A 27,622-nucleotide genomic window follows, 5' to 3' on the forward strand; every position below is an offset into this window, starting at 1 on the left:
CAATAAATCAAATGGTATTTAAAAAAGAAACAAACACACAAACCAGGATGTTGCTCCTTCTCCACTACAGGTCACCATGCTGTCTGCCACATACGTGGTGACACTCTCACTTTTGACACAAGGGAAGAACTTGTATATTTGTCCCACAGAACAGCTTGATACAAATACAATACCACTGGTTCAGCCTGCCTTTGCTGACTGTGACTGTAAGAGGGTACAGGCAAGGAAACAAAGCCTCTCCTCTCTGTCAGACATCCTGCCTTGACAGGTAGGGTCTGTGATGTATCAGAGGCAGGTTCTTTTACAGAACTCTTTTTTAAAAATAGTGTTAGAGCCTCTTTATTCTGCATTCTCCTACAATGATCATTGAAGTGAGTGTTTATGTTATTCCAAGAGGCTGAAAACAGATCAAAATTCATAGCCCGTAACACTTCTTCCTATTTTGTCTTGTGCTGTGATTTGCCTACAATGCTCAACATTTTTCCCTTACCATGACATCAGGTGCACTGCAAGCTATGCATACATCAGAATACCATTTAGTTACTGTCTCATACTTTAGCTCAGGACACATTTGACATGGAATTTAGAATACCTGACAATTATGCAAGCTTTGCTAAATCAGTTAGAACAATCATCAGATCTGATGTGACATTCCTTACATTAATTTGCATAACAAAGAAACGTCCCTTTGAAATCTTTTAAGAGTCTCATCTCTGACATATCCACCTTCAGATCAGGTATTTCACTGTAATCAACAACTTAAAGCTGCTGGAAACACAGTCAGCAACTGTTACCACTACCGTCCCTTTAAGGTTATATCTACATATACATAATCTTGTCACATTCTCAAAATGAAAGAGACAAAACCATCATTTGGTAGACTTACATATTGGAATATATTCTATGGGACATGTGTTTGATCTATGATCAGTTACATACAAGTTATAGCTGCCCTGAGTATTAGATAATCTGCTTCAAATCTAATACAAACCAAGCACAGAAGAAAACATTACTTAATTAATTAATTAATTTAGACTGAATGGGATAGTTGGACAAGAGTGAAGTTATCTCTCATGTTGTTGATATGTATGGGTGCAGGAGGAAGAAGAAATTTAGCTTGTTGCACATGAGACAGAAAACAGTAGGTAGTCCCTTGGAGAAACCAATTTTGTGTGCGGCCCTCATGGGAAGCAGAGACAGTGCATGGGATGCAGCACTGGACAGCAAGACTGATGTTGGACCTGCCTGCTCTCCTTTTCCTCTTCATTCAACAGGCTTTAGAAACAATCAGGACTGCACAAACAGCATGAACGATTTGTGTTTTCATGTATTTTGCTCCCTGAATGTAATTAAGCAACTATGAAGCTATGGCCCTGAATATAGAGAAAACACTTGCACAAAGTGAAGGCAGTTACATATTACTTCCTGGCTCAGATTGATGGGGAAAGATTTGAACTCTACATTTACTTTTATTTTTTGAAAACAACATATCTTTCAATTAAGCAGAAAAAGAAAAAAACAAAGAAAATAATTCTCACTATTAAAAATCTAGTAATCTCCTGCTTTCCAGGGTCAATGAGAGTCTCCTCACTATCAACGATCATTTAAGTAACATATTGAAACAACTGAGGTTTTGAGTAAATTGTTTCCATTAGAAAGTGGTAAGTAAGATATGGTATTTAGGCAAGGGCTTTCTTTGCACTACTCCCCTTCTATGCAGGAATGTCTCTGACCTTGCAGCAAAGGTCTGAGCAGTGGAGATGTTTGTAGGACAACTCAAAAGCAATTTCACAGAATCACAAAATCACAGAATCAGAGAAGGGCCAGGGTTGGAAGGGACCTCAAGGATCATGAATCTCCAACCCCTATTGCCACAGGCAAGGCCACCAACCTCCACATTTAATACCAAACCAGGCTGCCTAGGGCCCATCCAACCTGGCCTTGAACACCTCCAGGGACAGGGCATCCACAACCTCTCCGGGCAGCCTGTTCCAGCACCTCACCACTCTCTCTGTAAAGAACTTCCCCCTGACATCCAACCTAAATCTTCCCTCCTTCAACTTAATACCATTTCCCCTTGTCCTGCAGTTATCTACCCTTTCAAAGAGTTGATTCCCCTCCTGTTTGTAGGCTCCCTTTAGGTACTGGAAGGCTGCAATGAGGTCACCCCGCAGCCTTCTTTTCTCCAGGCTGAACAAGCCCAGCTCCCTCAGCCTGTCTTCACAGGGGAGGTGCTCCAGTCCCCTGATCATCTTTGTAGCTCTAGACCTTCTCCAACAGCTCTCTGTCTTTCTTTTGAGGGCTGGGGGCTCCAGACCTGGATACAGTACTCCAGATGGGGCCTCATGAGAGCAGAGTAGAGGGGAATAATTACCTCCCTGTCCCTGCTGCCACCTCTCTCCCGTCTTCTACCATTTGTTTTCCGAGCTGCAAGGGCACACTGCTGGCTCATGTTAAGCTTTTCATCCACCAAGACTCCCACGTCCTTCTCTGCAGGGCTGCTGTCAAGGACTGCTCCTTCCAGTCTGTATGGATGCTTGGGATTCTTCCGGCCCAAGTGCAAAACCTTGCACTTTGCTGTGTTGAACCTCATTAGGTTCACCCAGGCCCACCTATCAAGCATGCTGAGGTCCCTCTGAATGGCATCCCTTCCTTCCACCATGTCCATTGCACCACTCAGCTTGGTGTCATCACCAAACTTGCTGAGCGTGCACTTGATTCCGTCACCAATGTCATTGATAAAGATGTTAAAGAGCACCAGTCCCAAGATAGACCACCAGAGGATGCCGCTTGTTATTTTCACAGTTGAGTAAAATGAATTACATCTAGCTAATAGCAATAAACTTTGTATGTATCAGTCATGTCATTCATTATGGATCACTAAAAATAAATACTTCATTTAGAAATCACCATTAATGTGACAGAAAAATAACTTTTATAAAAGTATATAAGCAAAATTTTTAAAAAACAGCAGTCCTTAAGTACACAGTAATACAAATTCTCTACATGAGTTTGCTAAAATTTAATAAAGTCAGTTACTCCTAAAACTCTGACATAGAACTAATGCCAAAATATTCCATATTCTATATGAGAATTCTTAAATTTAGGATTACATTAAGCCTACTGGATCCTATATAGTTGTGTTGTGTTAACCTCATGACAAGCCCACAACAACAACAACAAAATGCCAAATACTAACAATGCAGAAAGAAATTCAAAGCTTCTCACATACTCACGTTACAATGCCTATGTTACAACTACCAAAAGATATCCTTGCAAGCTAGGCTGGGTATGTAGTTGGTCTTGGAGAATATATCCTCTCTGCTATTCTCAACAAGCAAAGAGAAAGTATCAGCCATATGCAGTAAGGGTGTTTCGTCTTACTCTTCAGGATGACAGAACACCAAAGGAGAATGGCTCCACTTGGAAAACATTCTTCTCTTTTTCTTTTGGTCCAAGCTTGTGGACTCAAAGATTTCCATCTGCCAGTACTCTTCCTGAGAATAGCATAATGCAAAATACCAGCAGGTAGTACTAACAACTGTTATGAAGATCAGAAACATGCTTCCTGCACGCAATCTCCTGCTCTTCCTTCATGGGACACAGTTTCAGGAAACCAGAGAAGCTAGTCTGTTCTGTTTTGAGATGTCAGATAGCAACCAGACCTCCTCACCTCTTCCAAACAGCAAAGCAAAAGAACTACAAAAATAAACATTGGTTTGTACTAATTTTGGAAATGTTTGTTATCTTGTGAGTGAAGCTATCTTTTGGCTTGAAGAACTAAGGAAGAATAAATGAAAAAGTGAAGTTTGGGCAGAGAGAAAGAAAATTTCTTCCCAAATGCAAGCATGGGCATAGAACCCTTGATTAGATATGTAACCATCAGTAAAAGGAAAAAAGAAAAATGCACTCCTTAGTTTCCAGACACTGCTGAAACACTATTTTTATTATTTCCTCTGTTCTTGAAAGAAGAGAGAACTGATATTTTTTATGCTGGTCTATGACCTGGAAGATTGGGGTTCATCTTCTGTGTGTCATTCTGACCAACTGCACCTTTCTTGGGAACCCCAGAGATGTGCTATCAGGTTCCCACATACAACAAGAAACAAATAAACCTAGAAGCTTTTTGTTTAATCTCTGTAATTAACAGTATAATCCCATTTTGGTTTAATTATTTCAAAACAGCTAAGCAAAAATGCTTAGGTGCTTTCCAAGTCCGCTTACATTTGACTGAATACCTACAAACTGTCTATGAAAACCCTTTGATAAATGAAGAGATTGCACTCCCTCATGTAAATAATATACTGTAAGGATGGATCCTGTATTACAGCAGTCCTTAGCAAGGAATTTATAAAAGCAGATTAGTTTGAGAGTTTGGCAACATTAAGGTGAATAATTCTCTTGCTAAGAGCAATTTTAAAAAACTGCAGAAGTCAAAATGCTTAACCAGTGTCAGCAGGGTATTAGTTGGCATGGTCTGCTGAGGGGACTGTACAATTCTCAGTTTTTGAGAATGATCAATGGATATATTTTCTTTCATTCTGGAAATATTACCCTTCTGCAGTAGTTTCTTCCATATAGTTTTTAATAATAACACAAGTTCTGCTCATAAAAGACATTCTGCCAAGTTTACAGTCCCAATCTAGCACATCTAGGATGCAAAGATCCCAGTTTGGGAACTTCCACAGCTTTCACAGCTTAGGCATGAATGTTTAGTGTCAGGGCAAAAAGTCAGTGCAACCCTTCTAACCAGACGTTAAATACCATCTTCTGTAAAATCCAAAATTAAGCAACTGCATGCTCATGTGAAAGCCAGTTTTTTGGTTTTTTTTTTGCCTTTGTACATCTCTGTTCCACTAACCTCGATTAAGCCACAAAAAATTATGCAAGCTCAAGATTTTATCTGGTTCCTGGCTTTTAAAACGGAGAGCTGAAACATATTCCAAACCATCTTTTAGCAAAACATAATCATAATTTTTGCAGAAGAATAATAAATTATGGAGAACTATCCTAATGGAAGAAAAAAAGTTACCTTAAAATATTAATTGAACATTTTAAGAACATAAATGCATTATGCTGTGCATTAAACTTACATATAATTTAGACTGTGCATTAATTTGTGCTCATTACTGGGTACTTTTGACAGAGGACAGTCCTTGTCCTGCTCCTGTCCTGTGTCAAGCTCCTTTTACTCAGTACCTACTCTGACAGTCCATATAGAAGCTACTTCACTACTACCATCTGCTCCACTACTAGTCCTTGAGGCTGACCTCTTCTTTGCATGCCACTGACAGCTTGTCATGGTTTTATGATGTTTGGTTATCAGTATTTCGCATCATAACATCATGTAGTGTATTGGGAGTTAAAGAGTTAATGCTCCAGGTCCTGGAAGAGAAGAACTGCTACATTCCTCAGAGGACTGCTCGCTCTTCTGTTATCATTTCTGCTCAGGGGGAAAAGATACAAAGGTCACATGCCAGTCCTTTCAATTGTCTGGCTCTTCTCTTCACAGCATTAGAGTAAGGCCTTCGGCTTTCAGACACTCATTTTATTTGATTTATTAGTTTCAATTCTAATTATATTGTATTTTATTATAGTGTGCTATCTTGCATTCCAATATCTTATTTAGTAAAATTGTTTCTCCTCAGATTGCTGCTGCTGTTCTGTTTTTGGGCCCATCACTCTATTCTTTTCCCCTTTTTTCCCATTTTTCCCTTCTGGGGTGTGGGTCTGTGGGTCCCTTTGCACTGCTAGTCACAGAACTGGGCCGAACCAGACCATAAGCCATTGACAAAACTGTTTTTTTATTTGTTTGTTTGAAGAGTCCCACACTAGGCAATACACCCGAAGTCACTCTCATCCCATCCCATCTGCTACTCACACAATGCTGAGCACATTTCTGTTCCAAGATCAGTTCTGCTAGTTGACCCCTTCAAGCCAAATACCTAATGTAGGCTACCTCATGGTGCCTGTAATTTCAGACTGCATACAGGGCTAAAATGACCAACACTGAACATTATAGGCTTTTGAGATTGGACAGAACATACACGCCACTGTTAATAGACAACTTAGAACATTAAGAACAGTAACTATATTACTGACTGCTATCTCATGTCACTTCTTGCCCCTCAAAGTGCCCCTACCTTAAAAAAAGTCAATACAAACATAATTACAAGAAGGAGGTTATGTGGACGGTCTCCAGTGAATTCCTGTGTTTCCTTCATGCTCAGGTATTTATTCAGCCATTAGGGGTGAAAGATTTGGTGCTGAGCACATAAGGCTAGATAATACTCACTGCAACCGCTTCCAGGATCTGTTTAACAGCATCAGCAGCATCTCGTTCACTGTAATAACCCTTTTCCACAATCCTATAAAAAAAAAGCAGTGAGAAAAATTGTGTTCAAGATTATGCATTAAGATAAATTAACTCTGCAGACAAAAGCTTCTTTGGAAAAATGTGTGAGAAAATAATCAATTTTAAATACTCTGAGGAGCGTGGAGTCCCCTCTAAAGTATAGGAAATAGTCCTTTGGCAATTCAGGTTATCATTGATTTCAGTTAATGAGAAGACAGAGTTAAGGTGTCAACTCAGTAAGGTGATAGGTAACGTAAGGGCTGCTCCAAAAGTAATGCCTCTTATTTTATTATGATGGCCCACCAATATTCTGTTTCACATTGTTGCCGTGACACAGATGGCAGCAGAGGTGCAAAGTGACCAAATGTGTTTGACAACAAAGTGCATATGAAGCAAAAGTGTGTCAATGAATTCCTCCATGCAGAAAAAGATGCAAGCATTGACATTCATTGACACTCATTGACATTTGCTGAATTTTTATGGAGTAGATGTGAACACAGAGAAATGGTAGGTGGTACATTTCAACAGTGGTGACAGTGACAAGTGGGTAATCTATGCTGGTGGAGATTTTTATGAGGGCAGCATACAGCTTTTCTTCATTAATGTTGAAAATGCATAGCTCATGGCAGTGACTATGTTGAAAAATAGAATTTGCTCTACCAAATAGTGTTCTTGTACTCTTTGTAACTCTTACTGTTTCCATGAAAATAAACAGCAGCCATTACTTTTGGAGGGATCTATAAACGTACACATTCAATTGAAAAGTCTTGCAGTTTTCTGAAATTGAAGAAATATGAAATGCTTTCATACAGATATAACCAGAAATCCTTTAGGAATGGCTGTTTTTTCTTTATTCTTTTTCTTTTCTTTTCTTTTTTTTTTTTTTTCATTGATAGTTATGTTTTTGTACTCCATTTATGTAAATGGAGTAAAATGAGGTTTATGGCAAAAAAGCATTATGCCAATGCCAGTACAGATCTGGATTGCTTAGAAGAAATGCGTGGTGTGAAAACATTAATTTCAAATTATCCCTTCATCTCCTTGGCTACAACAATCATTCTTCCCCCTTCAGCATGAAAGCAGGGGCTCTGTCATTAAAAAAATATAGCTTCATTAAAAGTGAAACAATATATTTTTCTTTTTTTTAATGTAAACAGCCAATATGTTTTTTAGTACAAATGACATACAAAACTAAGCTTGTAAATGTTCTTATTGGGCACAGCATTTGATGAGTTCCATTGCACTTATGAGCTCTGAAGATCTAGAAAATCCTTTTTTTCCTCTTGGAAAAGGGATGCTTTTATATCAATTAAATTGTGCTTATATCATACCAACACAAAGGTAAAACAATGCAAAGTTTACTGTGTGACCAACCTGACTCAGATAACTGTATGTCAGTATTTGTAGGACAGTGTTTTCATTATTCACACTAAAATACTCAGTGGAAGAAGGGCACAGATCCTAAAGATGAAGCAGTTGTGAATTTATACTTTACAGTAAATGTGGGCCCATATTTTAAGACAGCAACACAAGACAACTGTAGAACTAGTGCTCAATGCACATGGCTCACCAGCTTAGGCTGCAAGTGAGTAGTATGCACTAGCAAGCCAATTATTCCTCGTGAGATACGCAGCTAATTTCCTCTTTTTTCAGAATTCTAGAAAACAGACTTAATAAGAATAAAAACACAACTATTAATTAATGACAATATAGCAAGTAGAAAGACTAATCTTCTGTAACAGCAGTAAATGAAAAACTATTCATTCACACTTATTCATTCTATGTATTTTTAGGGGCAGCCTGGCTTAAAACTGAAAACCAGCTCCGAGGCAATAAAGATGAGTACCTAAAAAAGATTCCTGCAATTCAGGTCCTGTAATAATGCTGGGGGATCATCTACATATCTATGCATATTTCTGCACCCTACTTGCAGTAGTTAACCTAAGACAGATGGTAGGTGTGACACTGCTTTATTATCATAACACCTGAAGCCAATGAAGCTTCTTTACAAGGAATTTTCTATTTCAGCTTGCATTTTAGCAATGAATCATTGCCCTTTCTCTCCATAAAGGAAAAGATATCTGCAGAAATGTCTTATTCTGTTATTATGGAAATTAAAAAAAATATTTATGCTTAGCTTATAGAAGGATCTTTAAGAAACACTTCTTGGATGAAGAAAAAGCGAACCTTCACTGAGAGAACAGAAAGACAAGAACATTAATGGTAAGGAGCTAATTAATTCCTGCCTTTGATATGTAAATGGAAAGTCAAGTAGATCAGAGCTTGAGGAAAAAAAGTGGGAGGAAGACAGAAGGCAACTGAGAAGAAAGTATACGGGAATGCTATTTCAAGGTCTGAGAAAAAAGAGGTTGGAAGAATTATAAATTTGGTGGCACAAACGTTCAGAAAATTTAAGATAGCCCTTCAAATTGATGATGACATTATAGAGAAAGCAAAAAATATTATACCAGTGATAGAAATAATCCATATTTTCACTGTGCAGAATCACATTTATGTATACACATTTAATGAAATACATTGATAATACACAGCCAGACACACCTAACAGATACACATCATGTTGCAGATCTCCTAAAAGGCCACATGCCTGAATGAATCTAAGACAAATCCTTTTTCTGCTGTAAGGAAAAGCACTTCTCAAAGGCCTCTACTCACTGCTTTTCTATGGGGCATCTGGGAATGCTGGTACCCAATTATAAAAACATAGGACTGAACAAAACCAGCTATAGTGGATACTGCCATGCAAATGCAAAGGCAGCCTGCAGAAAGGGTGCAGCCTTTTTCCTGTGATCTATTCTATGTAGCAGACAGCTGAAATTTCACAGCCTCCACCTGATCATCAAGACTATTCACAGAATCGCACAATGGCCTGGGCTGGAAGGCACCTCAAAGATCATAAGCTCCAATAGCTCCCCCCTCCCCCACCACAAAGAGGGCCACCAACATGTTCAATAACTTGCAGTGATGCTCGCTAGCTCCCACCTAGTCTTCGTATCCTTTCTGTTCTGTATATTGTGAGGCTTCTGACTATATAGATATTGCAGTCTTGTGGGCACTCTTTAGTGTAGCTGTGAAGATCTCTAGTGCTGCCTTTCTATGAAAGAGAAGGTTCCTCTGCTGCTTATGCCCTTCATTATGCGCATCTTCATTGCAGCTATGGCATAAACTTCCATAGGTGTTTCCCACTAGTTTGCAGCCTGCAGATTAAGTTGGAAAGAACACAAGCTGTATTCTACTCCTGTTGGAACACTCTCCTTATAATTTGGGATTGAGCTTTAATTCATCACATCCTTATCAAGCCACTGAAATCGAGAGGGGATCACAATAAAGGCATGCAGAGAGTGTCCCCGCTTACTCTGCTGAAACTTTGTTACTGATGGAAAAGAAGAGTAGGAGCGTAGTCCACCTAAATGTAATACATTTGAGCTGAAAATCAATGAGGAAGGAGCTGAGGAATCCTGATAATATCATTTTAAAATCAATTTGCAGAGCAGCATTAAAATTACATTGATACACAATTGTGCAGTTGACTGTAGCACAGGTATCTGGAGACAAGCACGCTAGGTGACAAGATGAAGTAATCAACTTCCCACAGAGACAAAAAAATGAACATTTTATCATGAAAGGATAGCACGAGGCTGGCTGCTGGCCCTCCAGTGAGGTCCTGGCCAGACATAAGTTGGGGCTGGGTGTCCTTCCTCAGGCAGCACAGACTCAGGGAGATCACCAGCCTTTCAAAGCAGCAGCTGCTGAAACTTGTGATTCTCAGCACTAGCAGGTGGGAGAAGCAAATACTGAGGAGGAACCAAACTGCACAAGGATTGGTTTCTGCACCACATGCCGGACCCCAAAACTGAAAGTCTTTTCCTGATTGTTTTTCTTAGGAAGAGAAATCCATTGCAAAGTCTATCTCCACAATTTTGAACAGAAGCTGTTTTAGTGACCCTTTGTGACCAAGTAAATCTTGCTTACTTTAGCAAACTGACCTTTTCCTCCTCCACTCTCCATACTGACACATTCTCCTATTCTTAGCTTTAACTCCCCACTTCCTTCCTACATAGGCCAAACTTCCCAACCTCCAGCTCAGACTGAAATCTCAGCACAGAAAGTCTTGCTTCCTTCACCTCAGAACGATAAGTGCAGGTAATTTTTATGTAAATCAATCTTAACAGTTATTATAATATTTGCAAATTCTAGCCAATGCCTGATATTGTTATTAGAAATACCATTACTCCAAGCTATGGAGCTGCTTCTATAACAATATTAAGAAATACATAATTTAGCTTTCAAATGCCTATAAATGCATTCAGCTGTCCGGAAGAAAAAAAAAATAAAATCACTTCTACCTTGTATTTCTTTACCAGCTTCCAACATTATTTCTCTTCATATGTTGATGCTAAGCTTATATTTGCTTTTTTGATCATTCGTTATAAATATCACAACATCAGAAAAAGGTATCACTCTTGTTAGGGCTATTTTTATTCTTTTTCTGGCTGGCTTTTATGTCACACTCCTGTACCATGTTACTGGTGGTCTGCATCCCATTACATCACATGCAGTACTACTGAGATACTTGCTTATACAAATACAAGATCTATTTGAATAGCACTGTGTGCTGATTTTTTCAATATTTGATTTTATATAATGAACGTTCATTTATCTAAAATTCTCTGGTTACCATGGAGATTTTCTCTGTACATATTCACTTAATTCTTACATAAAGATAATTTAAAAATAAAATTAACGTACTTCTACAAAATAAAGTAAGCCTGAAAAATAGTCAGAAACAGGGAAAGAAAATGATATCTATTCAATAGCAAAAAAGTTTTCTACAAAGAACACCTTTCCAATGAGTGATTCATAAAATGGCCCATGCCTCTACTGAGAAGGTTTTGATTCCTTATTGTTTTGATGCATTTGTTTAGTTAAAAAGTAAAGCTTCCTCTTTAACTATGGATGTATTTTTCTTAATAAAGCATTGAAGAATAGTATACAATTGAAAAATAGTATACAAATACCACAGCTCAGATTCAATTTGCTAATTCCTCCTTATTTTATGACCATTTTCATAATTCGTTTCAGAATAGCTTTTACTGTTACTAATGACCAAAACTGTCTGCCCCTAATATGAAGAAGGATAAGGAGAAATACAGAAATGGCTTTCAATCTGACTCTGGGTCAACCAAGGAAGACATTTCCTGAATTTGAAATTAAATACAGCACTCTAGTTATTTAGAGAAGCTGTTTTCCTTCTTCATTATGATAATGAGAGGTAGTTTATGAAAAAGTGTGGCATACAGGAGAATGTGGGGGAAGATTCCATATTTATTATAACAGGTACTAGTGTTTGTTTTCCCAACTTCCTCATCAGCATTTTCACAGCATACACAGAACTAAAAATCCTCTGAGCTAAATAAAGAACTATATATTAAAAGCTTTGATAAGACTAAATAAATTGCCACATCTTCAAATATAGCCATAATACAGCCATCTGCAGTGAAATTAGTAGGAGCAGTTCAGCACCCATGATTTTCAGAAGGACAGATTCATCTATCAGAGACTCCATTTCAGTCAGCATATTAATAGTTTTTAATGGCTAAATGTGATGAGCTTGTGTGAACTACCTGCTTGTCACAGCCGTCCCTGCCAAAGCCAGACAGCTCTGGCTGTCCTGACATTTTAAGCACACTGTGTTAGAGCTCACTCTGGCATGTTGCTTACTTCCCCAGAAGTCTGAAGCAAAAGGCCATCAAATTTTGAAACTGCATGTGGCATACTTAACATATATTGCGCTTATATCTCTGTCACAGTGCTTAAGAATACTTGTTGTTACGCAGTTCCAGATTACTCTAGGTTCACTGCCTCCAGCCCGTCAGCAACTTAGGCACCTCTAACAGTGCCTGGATGTATCATACATTCCTTACTCCAGTTATGCTTCAACACTGACCAGAAAATCACGTTTTCTGAGAAAGATTTGCTTTTCAGGTTTTGATCATAAGATCAATTTACTTGTAGTTTAGGACAAATACTTTGGTGCCATAAATACTCCAGATAACTTTACTTCCTAAAATGTTTTGGCTTCCCTTCGTACTTCAGTCATAATGTAAATAGAAGAAGCAACAAAAAACAAAATGTGCAAAGCACTCATATCTTGTTTTATAATTTCAGGAAAGGTTTTGAATCAAGGTACAGGAAAAACAGTGAGCTCTCTGTCTGTCAGAGACTTTCTGTACATATACAGCTTCAGGTACAGAGGCCACAAATATACATACATGTCTGGTCACCTGCACGGAACTGTCAAAACCTCTGCATTTCAAATGAACTTAAATGCTAGATTTGGTAGTAACTGAGGGAATGTTCATATTTAAATTAAGTGGTATCTCTCCTCATTTCCCCAGCATGCAGGTTGTGTCTATATTTCAGCGATGAGGCCATGGCAGAAAGAGAACATATTTGCCAGTGATGCTGAAATCACAAGGAGTCTATAATGACACTACTTAACAAACTCAAGAGCTTTGCAGATACCAGTCTGCCCTTCCTCCATAAGGACTGTCCCCTTCTCCAAGTGTGTCAGTGAGACAGAAGGAAAATTTATGGCAACAATTCCAGCAAAGTTATCTTGAGTAAGAATAGTAAAAGACAAGAGGATATTTTAAATGAAAATACCTTAGCTGAAGAGGCTTCCACAGTGAAGTTAAGAGCCAGGCGTGCTCTAATGTTGTATCAGTTCACATTTACAAAGTGGCATGAAGCCAATCAGTATTATAATTGCACCATCACCCTAGTGTGAATTGTTTATTCATACCTAAAGCTGTAACTGAATATCCTCTGATGTTTTAGGTGTTTCACCTAATTCTAAGTACATGCAGTGACCACATTCTAAGTTGTATTTTATATTACAACCATTTCAAAAAATTACTTTTTTTTCTTGTCTTGAAGAGAATATTGTAGTCTGCTAGAGTCTGACGAACTTAAAAAGTAATTCTGACAGTGTCAGGTATAAAGGCATTATTGCAACTTTGAACGGGAAGGAAACAGTAAATTATATTAGAAAGCCTACAAATGAGCAATAACACACACCTCTCTATTCTGTAAACTGTTATTTTAATTACTGCTGCGGCAGAAATCAAGAGACTTTAAATGAGCTATTATTACATCAATAAGCACTTTCACCACAGCCAATTTGTGTGTTTTTCATTCTGCTTTTCATTGAATAGGGTGCATTTGGGTACGTCAAGACAGAAAGATTTCTTCTTCATTTTATTTTGCTACCCTTGAGGAGGGAATACTATCTCGTTCATGTGAAACAGCGTCCAGTGCATGGCTCTGATTCATATTCAAAAGACAAATTAATACCAATTAAAGAGACCAGACATCAGAAACAAATGAAAGATGCTACTCTGACACAGATTTATAAAAGACACACGTTTTTGTGGCAGATGAAGTCTTTGGCAATTCCTATTTCCCTGTGCAGAAACAAGAAGCTTCAAGAAATTTTGTTCACAAGAGGTAATAATTGCAGCACCTATTAAAAAAAGACAAGTTCTTCAGGAAAAAAAAATATATATATATATCATATTTTGTTAACTTACACTCCATACAAGACAGTATCAGCTGGAATTGAAATTTCAGAGGAAATAATATTAAATATGAAATGAAAGCAAGTTGAGAGACCTTCATCCATAAACAGTATTTTTAGACAGTGGTTGGTGTACTTAATAAAATGAAGGAAGAAATAAGAGATCCTGCAGTCAAGATGACAAAGTACAGACAAGGAGAACATAAGGACTGTCATAATCATATCAAACTGAAAAAAGAAAGAAGCTAATGAAAGCTATTGTTGTCAATCTTCATATATTCTGAGGAAAATGAGATCAGTCTTTGGTTTAAATTTAGAATAGATATTTTTTTCTGAAATTAATATTTGGAAAAGTGATTCTGCTGAAAATCAATAAATATCAGTAAAATTTGAATGGAAAATATCAACTTCAAAAAGAGACAGCTCATGAAAGACAGATAACAGACTTCATTGTACTGCAAGACTGTCACACTTAAGAGGTTAACTGACAGAAGCAAAACCAGATCAACAGAGGGACTGAAAATCTGATAAAAGGCAGCATGGAATAGAAGAAAAAGTCAATCTTGAAAGTATAAAGCAATTACATTGCATTTAACCAAAGAATGCTGAAGGGACAGAGGGTAAAGAAGCAAGAGAAAAATATAACTGAATTAACCTTAGGAATAATTATCATTATTCCAAAAGGAAAGAACTGTAATGAAAATTGAAGAAATAATAATTAAAGGGTTTAACATAATAAAGAGAGAAGAGTGATTACATATGTAATCAAATCTTGAAACAATCTGAAGTTTACTTATAGTAGTAGAAGTGTTTTAAAAAATTATCCTGATTAACAATTTGCTTATATAAGTAAGTCAAAGCTAATTTTGAACAGAAAACCTACATCAGTTTTTACGGTAAAGTCATTCTACGTTCCCTGATGGTCGTTGAATTTAATCTTTGTTCTACTGAGATCCTTGACTCATATTAAAATGTTTTATTTAATTTATTTGAGCTCAAATTCAGTCCCATCTATCTAAAAGTACTCAGAATGTTGATTCCATCAATTCTTCCTTTACTCTTCTTTCATATCAAAAAAAGCTTTCTGATTATAAATCTGCCTTCTAAAAGTAACCACATAGAGTTTATTGCTTTATTTTGTATGCATAATATGATGCCATTCAAAAACCTAGTAAAACCAAATTATTTCTTTGCATAACACAAACTCCTCATTGTCCATTGTCTAAACTCTGTGATACTCTTCCTAAGAAGTTGATGTAAGAAGAAAATTATGAGAAAGAGATGAAAAACAACCTTCTCCTGTCACTGTGCTTCATGTCCTGCAATTTTCTATCCACAAGTAGAGTGCAAACAAGATATTTTTAAGAGGGACCATTCTTGCAGACGGAGAAAGGAGGGGTGAATCTTGGCATGATCACTCTAGCATACATTTGAACAGTTATGCTATTTCTACACCTCTCCAAGTAAAAGCAATCTCTGCCCGCATTCTGCTCCCAGAAGGATTGAGAAAAAAGTATTAGTTATGACCGTTGTGGCATACCACTTGGCTAGTTCACATTGACACTAGTTCATATTGAATTTCTAATATGTCTGGCACAGCAGTGCTTAGCAGTGGTGTGACTTCATTCAGGCCATGATAGTTCACTGTTAGCCTTCACTCTCCACTGGACTTTTGCATTGGCCCTATAGGACTACTGAAGGGTGAGAGAGTCTTGTTGATTACTCCATGGTTGTCCAGTTGATGAATTAACTGATGAATGGGAACCAGGGAGTCCTGATTGGTGCACCACTGTAGTGGAGATCTGCATCTGCTGTTCATCTTCTCGTAGCAGTCCCAAAACAGAAGGGTCCTCTGAGAGACCAGGCAAGATAGATAGCAACTTAACGTCCTCCATCTCAAAGACTGCTATACTGAAAGCCCATCGATACCTTTTTGGGTCCTTGAAGTACCCTCTCCTGAGATCTCCTGAGAGTCTCTTGGCCAGTTAAAATGGGGTACATTTGCCATTCATTTCAGTTACACTTCCTTTGACCTCCAATACAGTTAACTCTTGGGATCCCCCTGGCACTGAAGAAATGCAGATGGGTTTTTCCCCTTTATAACTTGATAGCACTGGAGTACACTGTGCAGCATGTCCACTAGAGCCTCTTATTTCTCTGGTTCTGATGTGCAAGGCCATCAAATCCACACAGATTGGTTCATTTAACCTGTCTGAAGAACTACCCTCTGTAAATCAGAACTGCCTTTTTCCTGGAAGAACTCTCTCTTGTGGTAGTTTGGCCTTGCAGCTCATGTATCTATGCCTGTAGGGCTGAGATGGGTTTTTCACCCCATTTCCTCATTTCCTCTCCATGGTCATGCAGGTAAAACCACAGGATGGCACTCACTATATCCTCTCTATCAAGAAGAGGAACATTTACTTCTAAACGATAGCATTCTCATTTGAACAGATGTAGGAGCCATTGAACCAGTTTCTTTTTCTTTGACTGTCTGAACCAGTTTCTTTACAGGCCTGCAGGGAGGAAGAGAGACTATCTTCACATTGTCAAAGTAGGCTAGTCATTTTATCCACTGTTGGTCTTTTTTATCCTTCCAGTTTATTCCTGTCAGGGTGCTGGCACAACAAAATGGTGCACTCTGTACCGCTCTCCACCACACAGGTCACGCCACATAACAGTGTCATCTGGATCTTGGGAGTTTGTATTATTGTTCAAGTTAATTCCACATATCATCATTACTGCATCTAGCTCCCTTAAGCACTGGTACTTTTCTCCATGGTGGTTCATTTCCCTGGATTACATGCGAGGTCTTCCTTGAAGGGATGTCTTTCCATCAGGGCGTCTTTCCTCAGACATGAGGCACTGCCACAGGATGAAAGGCTGTAACCCTTTTCGAGTTGCTTTGTCAATGCCACTTTCACAAGAAGGAGATCTGAACCTGCTTGGCTTCACTGCCTGCTAAGTCCAGGCTACTGCTTACACCGACTCAGCAGGGGTGACAGAGTGCATGTCTAGATGACAGCCATAATCTTTTCACAAAACTTGCACCTCACTAAACATTAGGAGTAATATGGTTTCTGTCTCTTTCTCCTCCTCCTGTTTTTGCAATGGCCCCAGACATTCTGAAGAAAAACAATTCTGTCTTAGTTGAAATTAAGACAAGAACTCAACAGATATCTTGCAGAAATGTTTTAACATGATGACTGGTTTTATAAATCCTACAAATTTCAAATAGTATTTCTTTCCTGTTTCTCCACTTATAAACTTATTATCTGACATAGCACAGCCCTCCTGGCCAACTGGTTATGAGCTACCATTTTTCATTATGAGATGCCTTCTGCCTGCCCCAGCACACCTGGGGGCACACACTGACACCACATACATGCTAAACACCCTCCTTGTACCATATAGGCTCTCCATAATTCACTGTCAATTTCTTCCATTCTCAACTCATGTAATCCTTAAAAAAAACACAACCTTCCCAATACTTACATTTCCAAACACATTTTTTAAACTAGTTCCTGCAGATTAAGTCTCACGTGAAGAAATTGTATTTTGATGAAATAACTACAGTAATTACTCAGGCAAAGATTACGTGTATAGCTAAAAACAGGACCATATCATACCAGGTGGAAATACACAATGTGGTATGTAAAGACAGCTTACCTGTCAAATAGTTCTCCACCTGTGACCAATTCCAGAACAAGGCTGATATCTGTAGGGGTCTCAAATATCTCCTTCAGTTTTATCTGGTAAAAGACAACAAAAATAATAGAATCATAGGATTCATTCTTCATGTTTTTCTTCTTGTAGAGCATATCACAGTGCCAGCAGCAAGACACAGACCACAGCTAGTAATGTAGAGGATACCAGCTAAAGTTGGTGTCTCATTTACCTTGCAGTCAAGCAGATTACTGTAAACATTCTCCCAACCTTGTTGGTTTTTGATTTGCTTTGGATTTTTTTTTCCTTTTATTTATTTATTTATTTATCTATTGACTATTTTTATCCCTTTTGCATTCCTTTTCTTTTTATTGTAGTCCTCACACTTCCATAATCTCTGTGGAAAACAGCAGTTTTAGAATCTGCTTTCTTTAGTGTTCTTAACATCCCTCTGTCACTCTATAGTTGCTGAATTCCCACTGAAGATGGACAAAGCCAAATTCCTCTTATCCTTTACAGAACTACAGAACTCCTTTTGCACAGTTTCTCACTCAATTCCATGAGAACAACAATGTAAAGTATAATTCAATGGTCTTTCATAATGAATTGTTAATGAAGACATGAGGAGAAACCAAAGTTCTAACTAAGATTCCTGCAAGTCAACATAAATGAATAACCCTAGTTAATGTGGAGCTCAGAAAAATTATTATTATTATTATTTTAAGACATGGAGTGAAATGTGACTGAACTTACAATGTTGGGATGTGAGAGGCGAAGAAGAACTCCAATTTCTGTGCGAACAATTTTCTTGTCTATCTGGTTAAAAGCAGGGGGAAAAATAGGTAAGTAATTGATTATTTTGTTAAGCACAGGTAAGTTTATCATAGGAAACTAAGTATGAACAGCAATTCTAGTCTCTTGCGAGATAACAATGAGGTGACATATATAATTCAAGTATACTGTGTGGAAGAGTCTTCCTTCATCACAAGACAGATGGTGTAACAGTAAAAAAGATCAGCATCTAGCAAAATGATCAAAAACAAATCATGTAGAAGTAGACAATAGGGAAAGACATCCAAGTAAACTCCTAACATTTCTATTTTTATTAAGTCTCTGTTCTTGTCAACACTACTTAGGATGGCCACTCTGGTCACACACTTTTTGGCACACTCTGGTCACCAGTTGTACTTACAGTTTTCTGCAGGTAAGATGAGCGCACCAAAGCAGAGTAACAAGCTGCTTAGTACAAAAAAGCAACACAAAAGTTAAACAAACCCGAGCCACAGCAGTGCATAAGGTTTGGCTTCAGCTTGCTTCAGACATACCTGACAGACGAGTATAGTTCTGCACAGACTCTCTCTGATTAAGCTATGAGAGGATTAGCTCTTCCCTTCTCAAATTGCTAGGTTTAACAATCCAGGCATGACCTACGCTCTCTTGGAGTAAATTGATCATTTCTCACAAAAAAGACAGACCTGGGCAGTATTTCATTCAGGAAAGACAACTGCCGTTCTTCCTGAACTTGATCACTTAAGCAAGCAAGAAAAACGCTTGTAAGAAACCATGCATGCTTTTTATGTTGCTAAGGCAATCAATCAATACTCTTATGAAGAAACTACCATGGTTGCAGACATACTGACAAACACAAGATAAATTCTACACTGATGAAAACAAACATTTCTCTTCTACTCCACTCTTCATCTTGGGGGTTATGAGACTCAGCAAGTTCAGTCACCGGCATTTTCCAAATTGGTAAAATAAATAACATGAAATAGAAAATTTTTCTTCCTTTTTAGTGGAGACATTCCATCAAACATTTCTAGGTTTTGTTGTAGGGTTGTTGGGGTTTTGTTTTGTTCTTTTTTTTTTTTGTAACATTAAATTGGAAATTATATGATACTATTTTAATCATTCAAAGTAGTATAAAATTACCTTCAAATTCTTAATGACGAAGTCACTTGCTTACAAAAAGATCTCTTTTTTTTAACATCTGAAAAATGGGGAGTGCTTCTCAGTATTTTATTCTTCTCAGCAACATCAAAACCAGCTATTAGTGATGCTCTGAAGTACAGGGCAGGCAGCATTTGATTCTCCCTGAACACGTGCAAGCCAGGAATGATGCCAGAAGCTGCAGTGGTGTGGCAGTGGTGTAAAAGAGTATAGAGCAAGAGCCCTCAGGATCTATTGAAAGTTGTTGACATTTACCTGCTTTTAGCAGCTCTGATAGGGAGCAAAATAAAAGACACAAAAATCAACGTTCAATACGTTAAGAGCATCAGATAAGCAGCAGAAAACAAAAACTAAAGAGGAACAAAATGCTCCATTCCCCTAATACCTAATGGGAGATAAGAGTGGTGCTTATATCTTTGCTGGGATCTAATAAAATGCTGTGGCTGCATATGCTGAGGAGTTCCTTCTTGGGCCCAGGATGCCTGTGGGTCAGCATGACTTCTCACCCCTGGATTACCCACACAGCACAACGTCATACCGCCTCGTTCCAATTACAGGAGGGAGAGAAGGTTCATTAATATATGTGTACCAGATGGCCAGATTAAGACACAACAGGTCAAATATTAGTCCAATTTTAGTACCAATTCTAGTTGCTTAGGGAGATGGGGAAGGGAAGATGGGTGATAAAAAAAGGGAGAGGAAATAAAAGCAAGAAGTCTTTGTAGAAAGCAAGAGAGAGATGATCTAGGTTCCTGCCATTCGCCGCAGTTCAGATGTTTATCTTCAGAAGTGAAGGGTTGTTGGAGGTTGTGTTGTTCAGTTGATCACTACATTGACAGTACAAACTTATTTATAAGTCCGAACCGGTCAAGTCAGCATTTTTGGAATGACAGCACGAACTCCTTTGTTCCCATCTTCCAGGCCTTGCAAATTCAAGCAAGCATATAAGAGGGAGCAGGGAGGCACCAGCTTGCTTCTCCGTCTTCCCAGGATACAACAGTATCATGCCTCAGTCTCCCATACCAAGCTGGAGTTACTTGGTCAAAGGACAGGTCTTCAGCCAGCAAACGCCCCTGGTCATTTCCTTTTGAAGGCAAACATCTTCAAAGAAATGCTTTCAAATGTAAAACTGTCCACAAAGTGATGTCGACTGCCGTACAGCGACACCCACCACTGAACTTCAAGATAAGTCTTGTGGTGAGAAATGCCTCAGAGAGTGAGATTTGAGCCAAGAAAAAAGAAGAGTTCAGACACACGGCCAGCAGCTCCGGTGATTCTGGCAGTAACACACATCTGGGATCTTTTCGTGGACTTCACACCCCAGATCAAATCAGAAAAGTTAACATGCATGACCACAGGCACAGCTGCTGCTTAGAATGAGCAATTCATCCACTCAAAAAGAGCCCATACAAGCTGAACAATCTGCAGTTTATTTTCTCCAGTTCTGAAAATGTTTGCTCATCATGAATGCCTGGCAGGAGGCATGTAAGAGCCTGTCCAAATCAGAAGGATGTTTCCTTTGGCACTAAGTAGGCAGTACTGACAAATGACAAAGGCTCCTTCTGAAGTTGTTGGCAGCAGTAAATTAAGTGAAGCGACTTGAGTCTCAGTTTCAGGTAAGGAAGTCCTCTACAATCCAATCATCCAGATCCCAATCTGACACACATTTTTTTCTTTAAGCTTCCTCATATAGTAGTATGAGAAAAAGGTACCCCAAAATTTGAGATACTGAGTTGGAATAGTAAATAGGTCACATATAAATGCTTAGGAGTGCTAAACGTTTAGAAGCATCCTAGAAAATGCCTAAAGGAACATATTTTACAACAGAAGGACGCATGTGTAAATTATATGAATAGTTTCAGAGTAAAAACAGCAGCATATATAGCCACAACATTTTAGTAAGATGAGACTGTTTTTTGTCTGACAGCAGCAAAGATTTACCAACCTGAATCTGGGAGAAAGATGCAGTCCAAGAGCCCTGGGCACTACACTGAAATGCTTGTCTTCTCTATAGTCTGTGTTGTGGCTTTGCTGTGACACCTGAGATTCCCAGAAAAATGGTAGCATGTTGCATGCACTCAAAACCGAACTCTTAAGTCCAGTTTACTGAGAAACAGACAGAGGGCTAACAGTATTAACAGTTACAGTAACAGTATTATTTCACTCAAAGCAAAGATCCAGAGAGTTAGCACAATATCTGCCAGTGTGGGTCAGTGAAATTATCCCTTCAAACCCTTACTTTACATTGAACATTGACATTAAAAATATTCCTGGATTTGCTAGTGTTTTCTCTCCATTCTTTCCCCCCACTTTTCTAGAACTAGGTATTTATGTGTTTTTACAATTATGTCTCTAAAAGCACTGGATCTTAAAAACTGGATCCTCGTTACTGACTGAATAGAGCTAGGTCTGATTCTTAATGGTCTTACCCTAGGTCTCATCCTTAATCAAAGCTGAGATCCTTCCATGTTTCCATGACACGAGGTAGAGTGACACTACAAATCCCTGAGATACAAAAGTGTTGATTCTATCTGAATTAAATCAGACACAAGATAAAATGAACTGTCACTGTAAAGAGGTTAGTTTAGTTGCTGCCTTGCAGTAAAGTACTTTATCCTGAAAACACAGGTGGCCAGCAGTTGTAAAGGCCCCTTAGACTTAGTAGAGAGTAAGAAGCAGAGCATGTTCCTCATCCTACAAGCCTGTTCTTTGCTGTCCTCCTTCCCTAAGACCCTGAAGATATGGAGGTGTACATCTAGCCAGCTGTGGTCACCAGGGTGCAGGGTGCCCATGCAAGTAACAAAACAGCAAATGCATATGGCTTTTCAGAAGCTTCACAGCGCAGTCCACCTCATGGATGCTGTTTTCCTCAGCTCTGTACAGCTTCTTGTTTAATATCTCTTTTATTGACTCATGTTAACACCTCTAACTCATCAGTGGCAAATGAATGCTTTACTGAATCAACAGCTCAGGCTCTGAGCAGGTGTTTCCTTGCACTTACAAGGAGCATGCTGCAAATCATGATTGGCTTGACATTACACTCTGCTACATGCGTTTCTAAGAAACAATTTATATGTCCATCTCAGTTAAAAGAATTCCTATACTCAGACTTTATGGTGTTAATTGATAACTACTCTTCTTAACTACATCATTGTTTTTTGTTTATTTGTTTTTTTCGTTTAAAAATGTACACAAATACAACTATTCACCAGCAGAGATGCACAGCCATTGGTGGTCTGAAAGTGTGTTTCCGACTGTGACAAGTATGCAAAGGGCTGCTAGGTTACTTTTGAAAGTTTTCAAACATAATGCATGAATGTTTCTTTCTCTTCTGGAGAAAAACTTTAAAATACACACTTCCTAGTCAGTTGTAGGCTTTATTTTTTAATTTCACCGTGTTCCAAGTAATGGGAATTACAAGATGAACCTTTTGAACAAAAGGATACTAAGGATACTTCTTTGTTCTAATTAGAGTAGTTATTTAACACCTATTTTAAGTGATTTGATTCTTTGTGAAACTTTTTTTTGAATGAAAATAAGAGTGCTTGAAATAAAGAATTTGTCTTATGTTTTAGGGGCAATTCTTGCCGGGTCATTGATTGACCTTCTCAGCAGCTTCTTAGCAGCTCTCTCTTTGAAATGGAGAAATGTTTGTACTTGGACTAATATTACACTTTAAAAAAAAAAAAAAAAAAGATTGAAAATAATATTTTCTGTATTTTAAGCTTAGCAGACTATTCTGGCTCTAACCCTACTGAAGCTGAACACAGGGCCCCTGAAGAACACATCAAACAATGCAATAAAGCACAGCAGTAATTGCACAGTGCTGCAGTATCTTCTATAAAGTCAGCAGGGAATTCTTACTTCAGAGGTTGCTGACAAAGTTTTTGAACCTCCATAAGTCCACTCATATTATTAATGCAAGGGAAACAGACTATTCCTTATTAAATCAAGTATTTTCTGCCTTTAGACTCAAGTCCACACTTCCAATTTGTATCTACAATGTTTCAATGGATGTATATTCTTCAGACTGTACACACCTGCATGGAACTACTGCAAGTTATGCGCTTGGATGTTTTATTTATTTCAGGATGTTTTATTAGATGCTTAAAGGTCTGCTTGTATGCAAACATGCTGGTTGCAAATGCAGGTCATATGGGCTTGTACAAGCAAATGGCACAAGGCTTTCAAGAAAGAAGAAAAAATGTTATTTTTTCATATGATAATACTGTTAATGTTAAATGTAAATCTTTACCATCAATGGAGCAACACTTCCGTATGTCAAAGAGCAGAATGCATTTACAGACAAGCTATCAGATGGAAAGAGATAGTTTGTGGGACAGATTACAAACAATAGTTACGTGCTGATTTATCTGATTAATAGATCCTCCATATTACAACATTATATTTTAAGGGTAAAGATGGCCAGAGGCAAACCATATTCTTCAAAACCACACAGATCCTGGTCAAAGTATCTTCCTGCTTAACTTGATGGTGCCACATAAGGATGAATCACAAGGTTCTAATAGCTCTTATAGCTTACACAACACAGGTGATTTAAAATAATGTGTTTTCTGCATAGGTTCAGAGTAAGTTATATATTCATTAGAACAGTCTTACTATACGTTATAGTCTAACTACCTGAATAATGTTGTTGATATTTCCTTTTGTGATTAATTTATAAGCGGATTTTTTATGTAAATATGTTTGATAAATGTTGAACCATCTACAAAAATGAATTTCAGACTACCAAGCATTCATGAACTGCTTGTTTCAGTTGTTCACTATTTATAGCGTCACTGCCATTACTGTTGCTCCCAAAGCTGCACAGAGGAAGACACTTATAAAATAGAACAACATGTACATCTAAGCTAAGTGCATTTTTTTCCTGAGTTCAAAATAGTCACATTTAAAGAGTTATTTAGAAAATTGTACTTGCCATTTCCTTGCCCATTCTTCCAATTTCACTTTTACAGCTACAAATACAGTTAAAATTTATTAAGCTAGGTTTCAATCTAAATGATGCAATCAGTATTAGACATCTGGCATTTAGTAAGACTTCATGCTATCACCACATTTCCAAATAAATACACTGTATCACCACGTCATCATAGAATCATAGAATCACAGAATGGCCTGGGTTGAAAAGGACCACAATGACACACATAATTTTAACCCCTTGTGATGTGCAGAGTCACCAACCAGCAGACCAGGCTGCCCAGAGCCACATCCAGCCTGGCCTTGAATGCCTCCAGGGACGGGGCATCCACAGCCTCCTCTGTGTTCCAGCTTCTCACCACCCATTCTGAGTGGAAAACTTCCTCCCAATATCTAACCTAAATCTCCCATGCCTCAGTTTAAAACCATCCTCCTTTGTCCTGTCACTATCAACTCATGTAAATTGTCATTCCCCCTTCTGTTATAAGCTCCCTTCAAGTACTGTAAGGCCACAATGAGGTCTCACCAGAACATTCTCTTCTCCACACGAAACAATCCCAGCTCCCGCAACCTTTCCTCATAGGAGAGGTGCTCCAGCCCTCTGATCATCTTAGTGGACCCGCTCCAAGTGCTCCACCTCCTTCCTGTACTGGTGGCCCCAGGCCTGGACGCAGTGCTGCAGATGGGGCCTCACAAGAGCTGAGTAGAGGGAGACAATCACCTCCCTCTCCCTGCTGGCCACCCCATTTTTAATGCAGCCCAGAACACAGTTGGCCTTCTGGGCTGCACGCGCTCTGCTGGCTCGTGTCAGCTTCTTGTCCACCAGGACCCCCAAGTCCTTCTCCACAAGGCCTCTCTGAAGGGATTCTTCATCCAGTCTATATTAATACCTAGGATCGTCTTTTCCCAAGTGCAATACCTTGCATTTGGCCTTGTGGAACCTCATCAGGTTTATGTGGACCCACTTCTCTATCGTGTCCAGGTCCCTCTGGATGGCTTCTCTTCCCTCCAACATATCAACTGTACAGACTGGTGTTGTCAATCATAGTCCTTTAGAAGCTGAAATCTGTTAGATGATAGAACATTTCCTATCATCTACTATATCATTTTATCTCAAAGCTATTCCATTTTTTTACAAGACTTCAGCTGCATGAGAAAAATTGAGAATAAATATACTGTTCTTACTTATATTATTGGCAAAGTTTGATGCCTACAGCAATTCAATAAATTGCACAGAAATATAAAGCTAATGTTCACATAATTCTCTGCATTCACTCACACTCACAGGTCCATCTCAGCTTTCACTGCTACTCAATGAAGGTTTGACACACAAGGGCTAGCATTACTGTTGTAATACACAACAGAGATACCAGATTATTCCATGTGATGAAATATATACTCAACCACTCAATTTTGTAATGCCTGGCTGGGAGTCTGCTGATCAAATGAGAATATTTTCTTTATCAAACATCAGACAGGAATAAATATTGACAACTTCAGGTATGGATTAAGTCTTGCATGTAATCTCTGAAAAACTACCCAGAATCTTCAGACCTGCACCTGGACTTTAGCATCTCTTGATATTGAAAAGGTCTTCTGGTAGATCAGCCCTGGACACCAACAATGAGGGGTCCTGAAGTCACAAAGTCACTTCAGTGTTTGCTAGTAGATAGAATCTGTAACTTTGCAACTACAACAACAAAATAAGAGTCCATGTCCCCAGAACTGCTTATAATTCACAGATTATACTCTTTTTAACCTGGGTAACATAGAAAGCCAGCAGATCCTCACAGAAGAAAAAAAAAAAATCCCATACAGAAACTTTGTAGGGAGAATGGAAAATGTTTGATACAACTGTGAGAGGACCCCAAGGAGCAAGTAGATACAGCAGATGATTAGGCAAGTAGCTAGACATGTGAAAGTGTGGCCCTACAGCTAACTTAAAGAGCTCCATTCACAGATCAGAAACTGTGAGCTGAGATTCTTGTTAGTGTTCACTATCAATGAGTATTAGAATGTGCAGGAATGTTTCTGTCTCTAAGTCTCTCCTATCCCTATAGAGGATGTCCCAGCTACATTAATACCTCCTCTACCAGCACCTACTAGCCATGCAGGAAAAAAGAGAAGCAACCAAGCAGGCTGAGAGCATAGCGTGACTGCTCTGCCCAACAGATCAGATAGAAGATCAGTTTAGACTACATCCCAACCTGCGAATTCTGTGCAAAAGAGCCACAGGTTGCCTTCCATATTTAATTCTTAGTTCCCTGATGCTTTATACAATTTAGGACTAAGTGGAGCAGATGCTGAAAGTAGTCTGCTGTATATACTACGTGAGCTTGAACTAGAACCTGTGACCTTCTACCAAAGTTATTTAAAGTCCTCATTACAATTACTATAGCCTGCATATGCTCTCATAAGCTCTGGGAAGAAAAGACTGTGTGCAACATTCAGCAGTTTTTCTTTGAACACATTCCATATAAAGAGAGAGAAGACCTGTCTTATAACACCAGTTGCAAGACAAATACGGCATCCATAAACACTAAGGACATTTCTGCATTAACAACATAACATCAAGAAATAAAATCAAGAACTGGGAAGAACAAGGAACATTTATCAGTCACTTGTAAAGTTGTGCCTTCTTTTGTACTGAGTCAATGAACCTTAGGTGTTGTTTCTGCCTCCAAGCAAAATTTTAACAGGAAAGATAGAATACCAGTAGAAAAGCTTATAGATGATAAAGGCATTCTTCTGACATTGAGTTAGACCTCTCATATAGTGAAGGACACAAAACTAACTCCCACTCCCGTATATATGGTTCACTAAGGAGCTGCAATACATAAGAGCACTGGCATCACCATCCCCTAAATCTACATTCCAGCCTTGAAAGAACTGACCAAGAGATCTAAAAGGCTTTGAATGCCAATCTCAACAGAGTGCTCCTTTCACCAACCAGTTTTAGTAAAACTGAAACATAACACTTTAGCCTCTCTCTTTAGAGCTTTTCATTCTGTCAGCTACTGTAAGGCAAGTAACAGACAAGCAGTTACCTAAAGCCTTGTACATATGTACCTTATCCTCACAGATTTTATCTGTGAAGCAATGTATGCCGCAGGTCA

General features: G+C 38.5%; 1 protein-coding gene across 1 annotated transcript in view; it reads right to left on the reverse strand.

The window, feature by feature from the left end:
- Positions 1 to 27,622, reverse strand: part of CAMK4 (calcium/calmodulin dependent protein kinase IV) — a 154,884-nt gene that overhangs the window by 52,516 nt on the left and 74,746 nt on the right. The window contains exons 3-5 of the mRNA XM_052701033.1: positions 18,372 to 18,434; positions 17,622 to 17,704; positions 6,296 to 6,368 (exon numbers count right to left, since the gene is read on the reverse strand). Of these exons, the coding sequence (XP_052556993.1) occupies positions 6,296 to 6,368; positions 17,622 to 17,704; positions 18,372 to 18,434 (219 nt within the window). The remainder of the gene's footprint in view (positions 1 to 6,295; positions 6,369 to 17,621; positions 17,705 to 18,371; positions 18,435 to 27,622) is intronic.

The sequence above is a fragment of the Tympanuchus pallidicinctus genome, unplaced genomic scaffold, assembly GCF_026119805.1.
Source record: "Tympanuchus pallidicinctus isolate F22 unplaced genomic scaffold, pur_lepc_1.0 scaffold4, whole genome shotgun sequence".
NCBI lineage: Eukaryota > Metazoa > Chordata > Aves > Galliformes > Phasianidae > Tympanuchus > Tympanuchus pallidicinctus.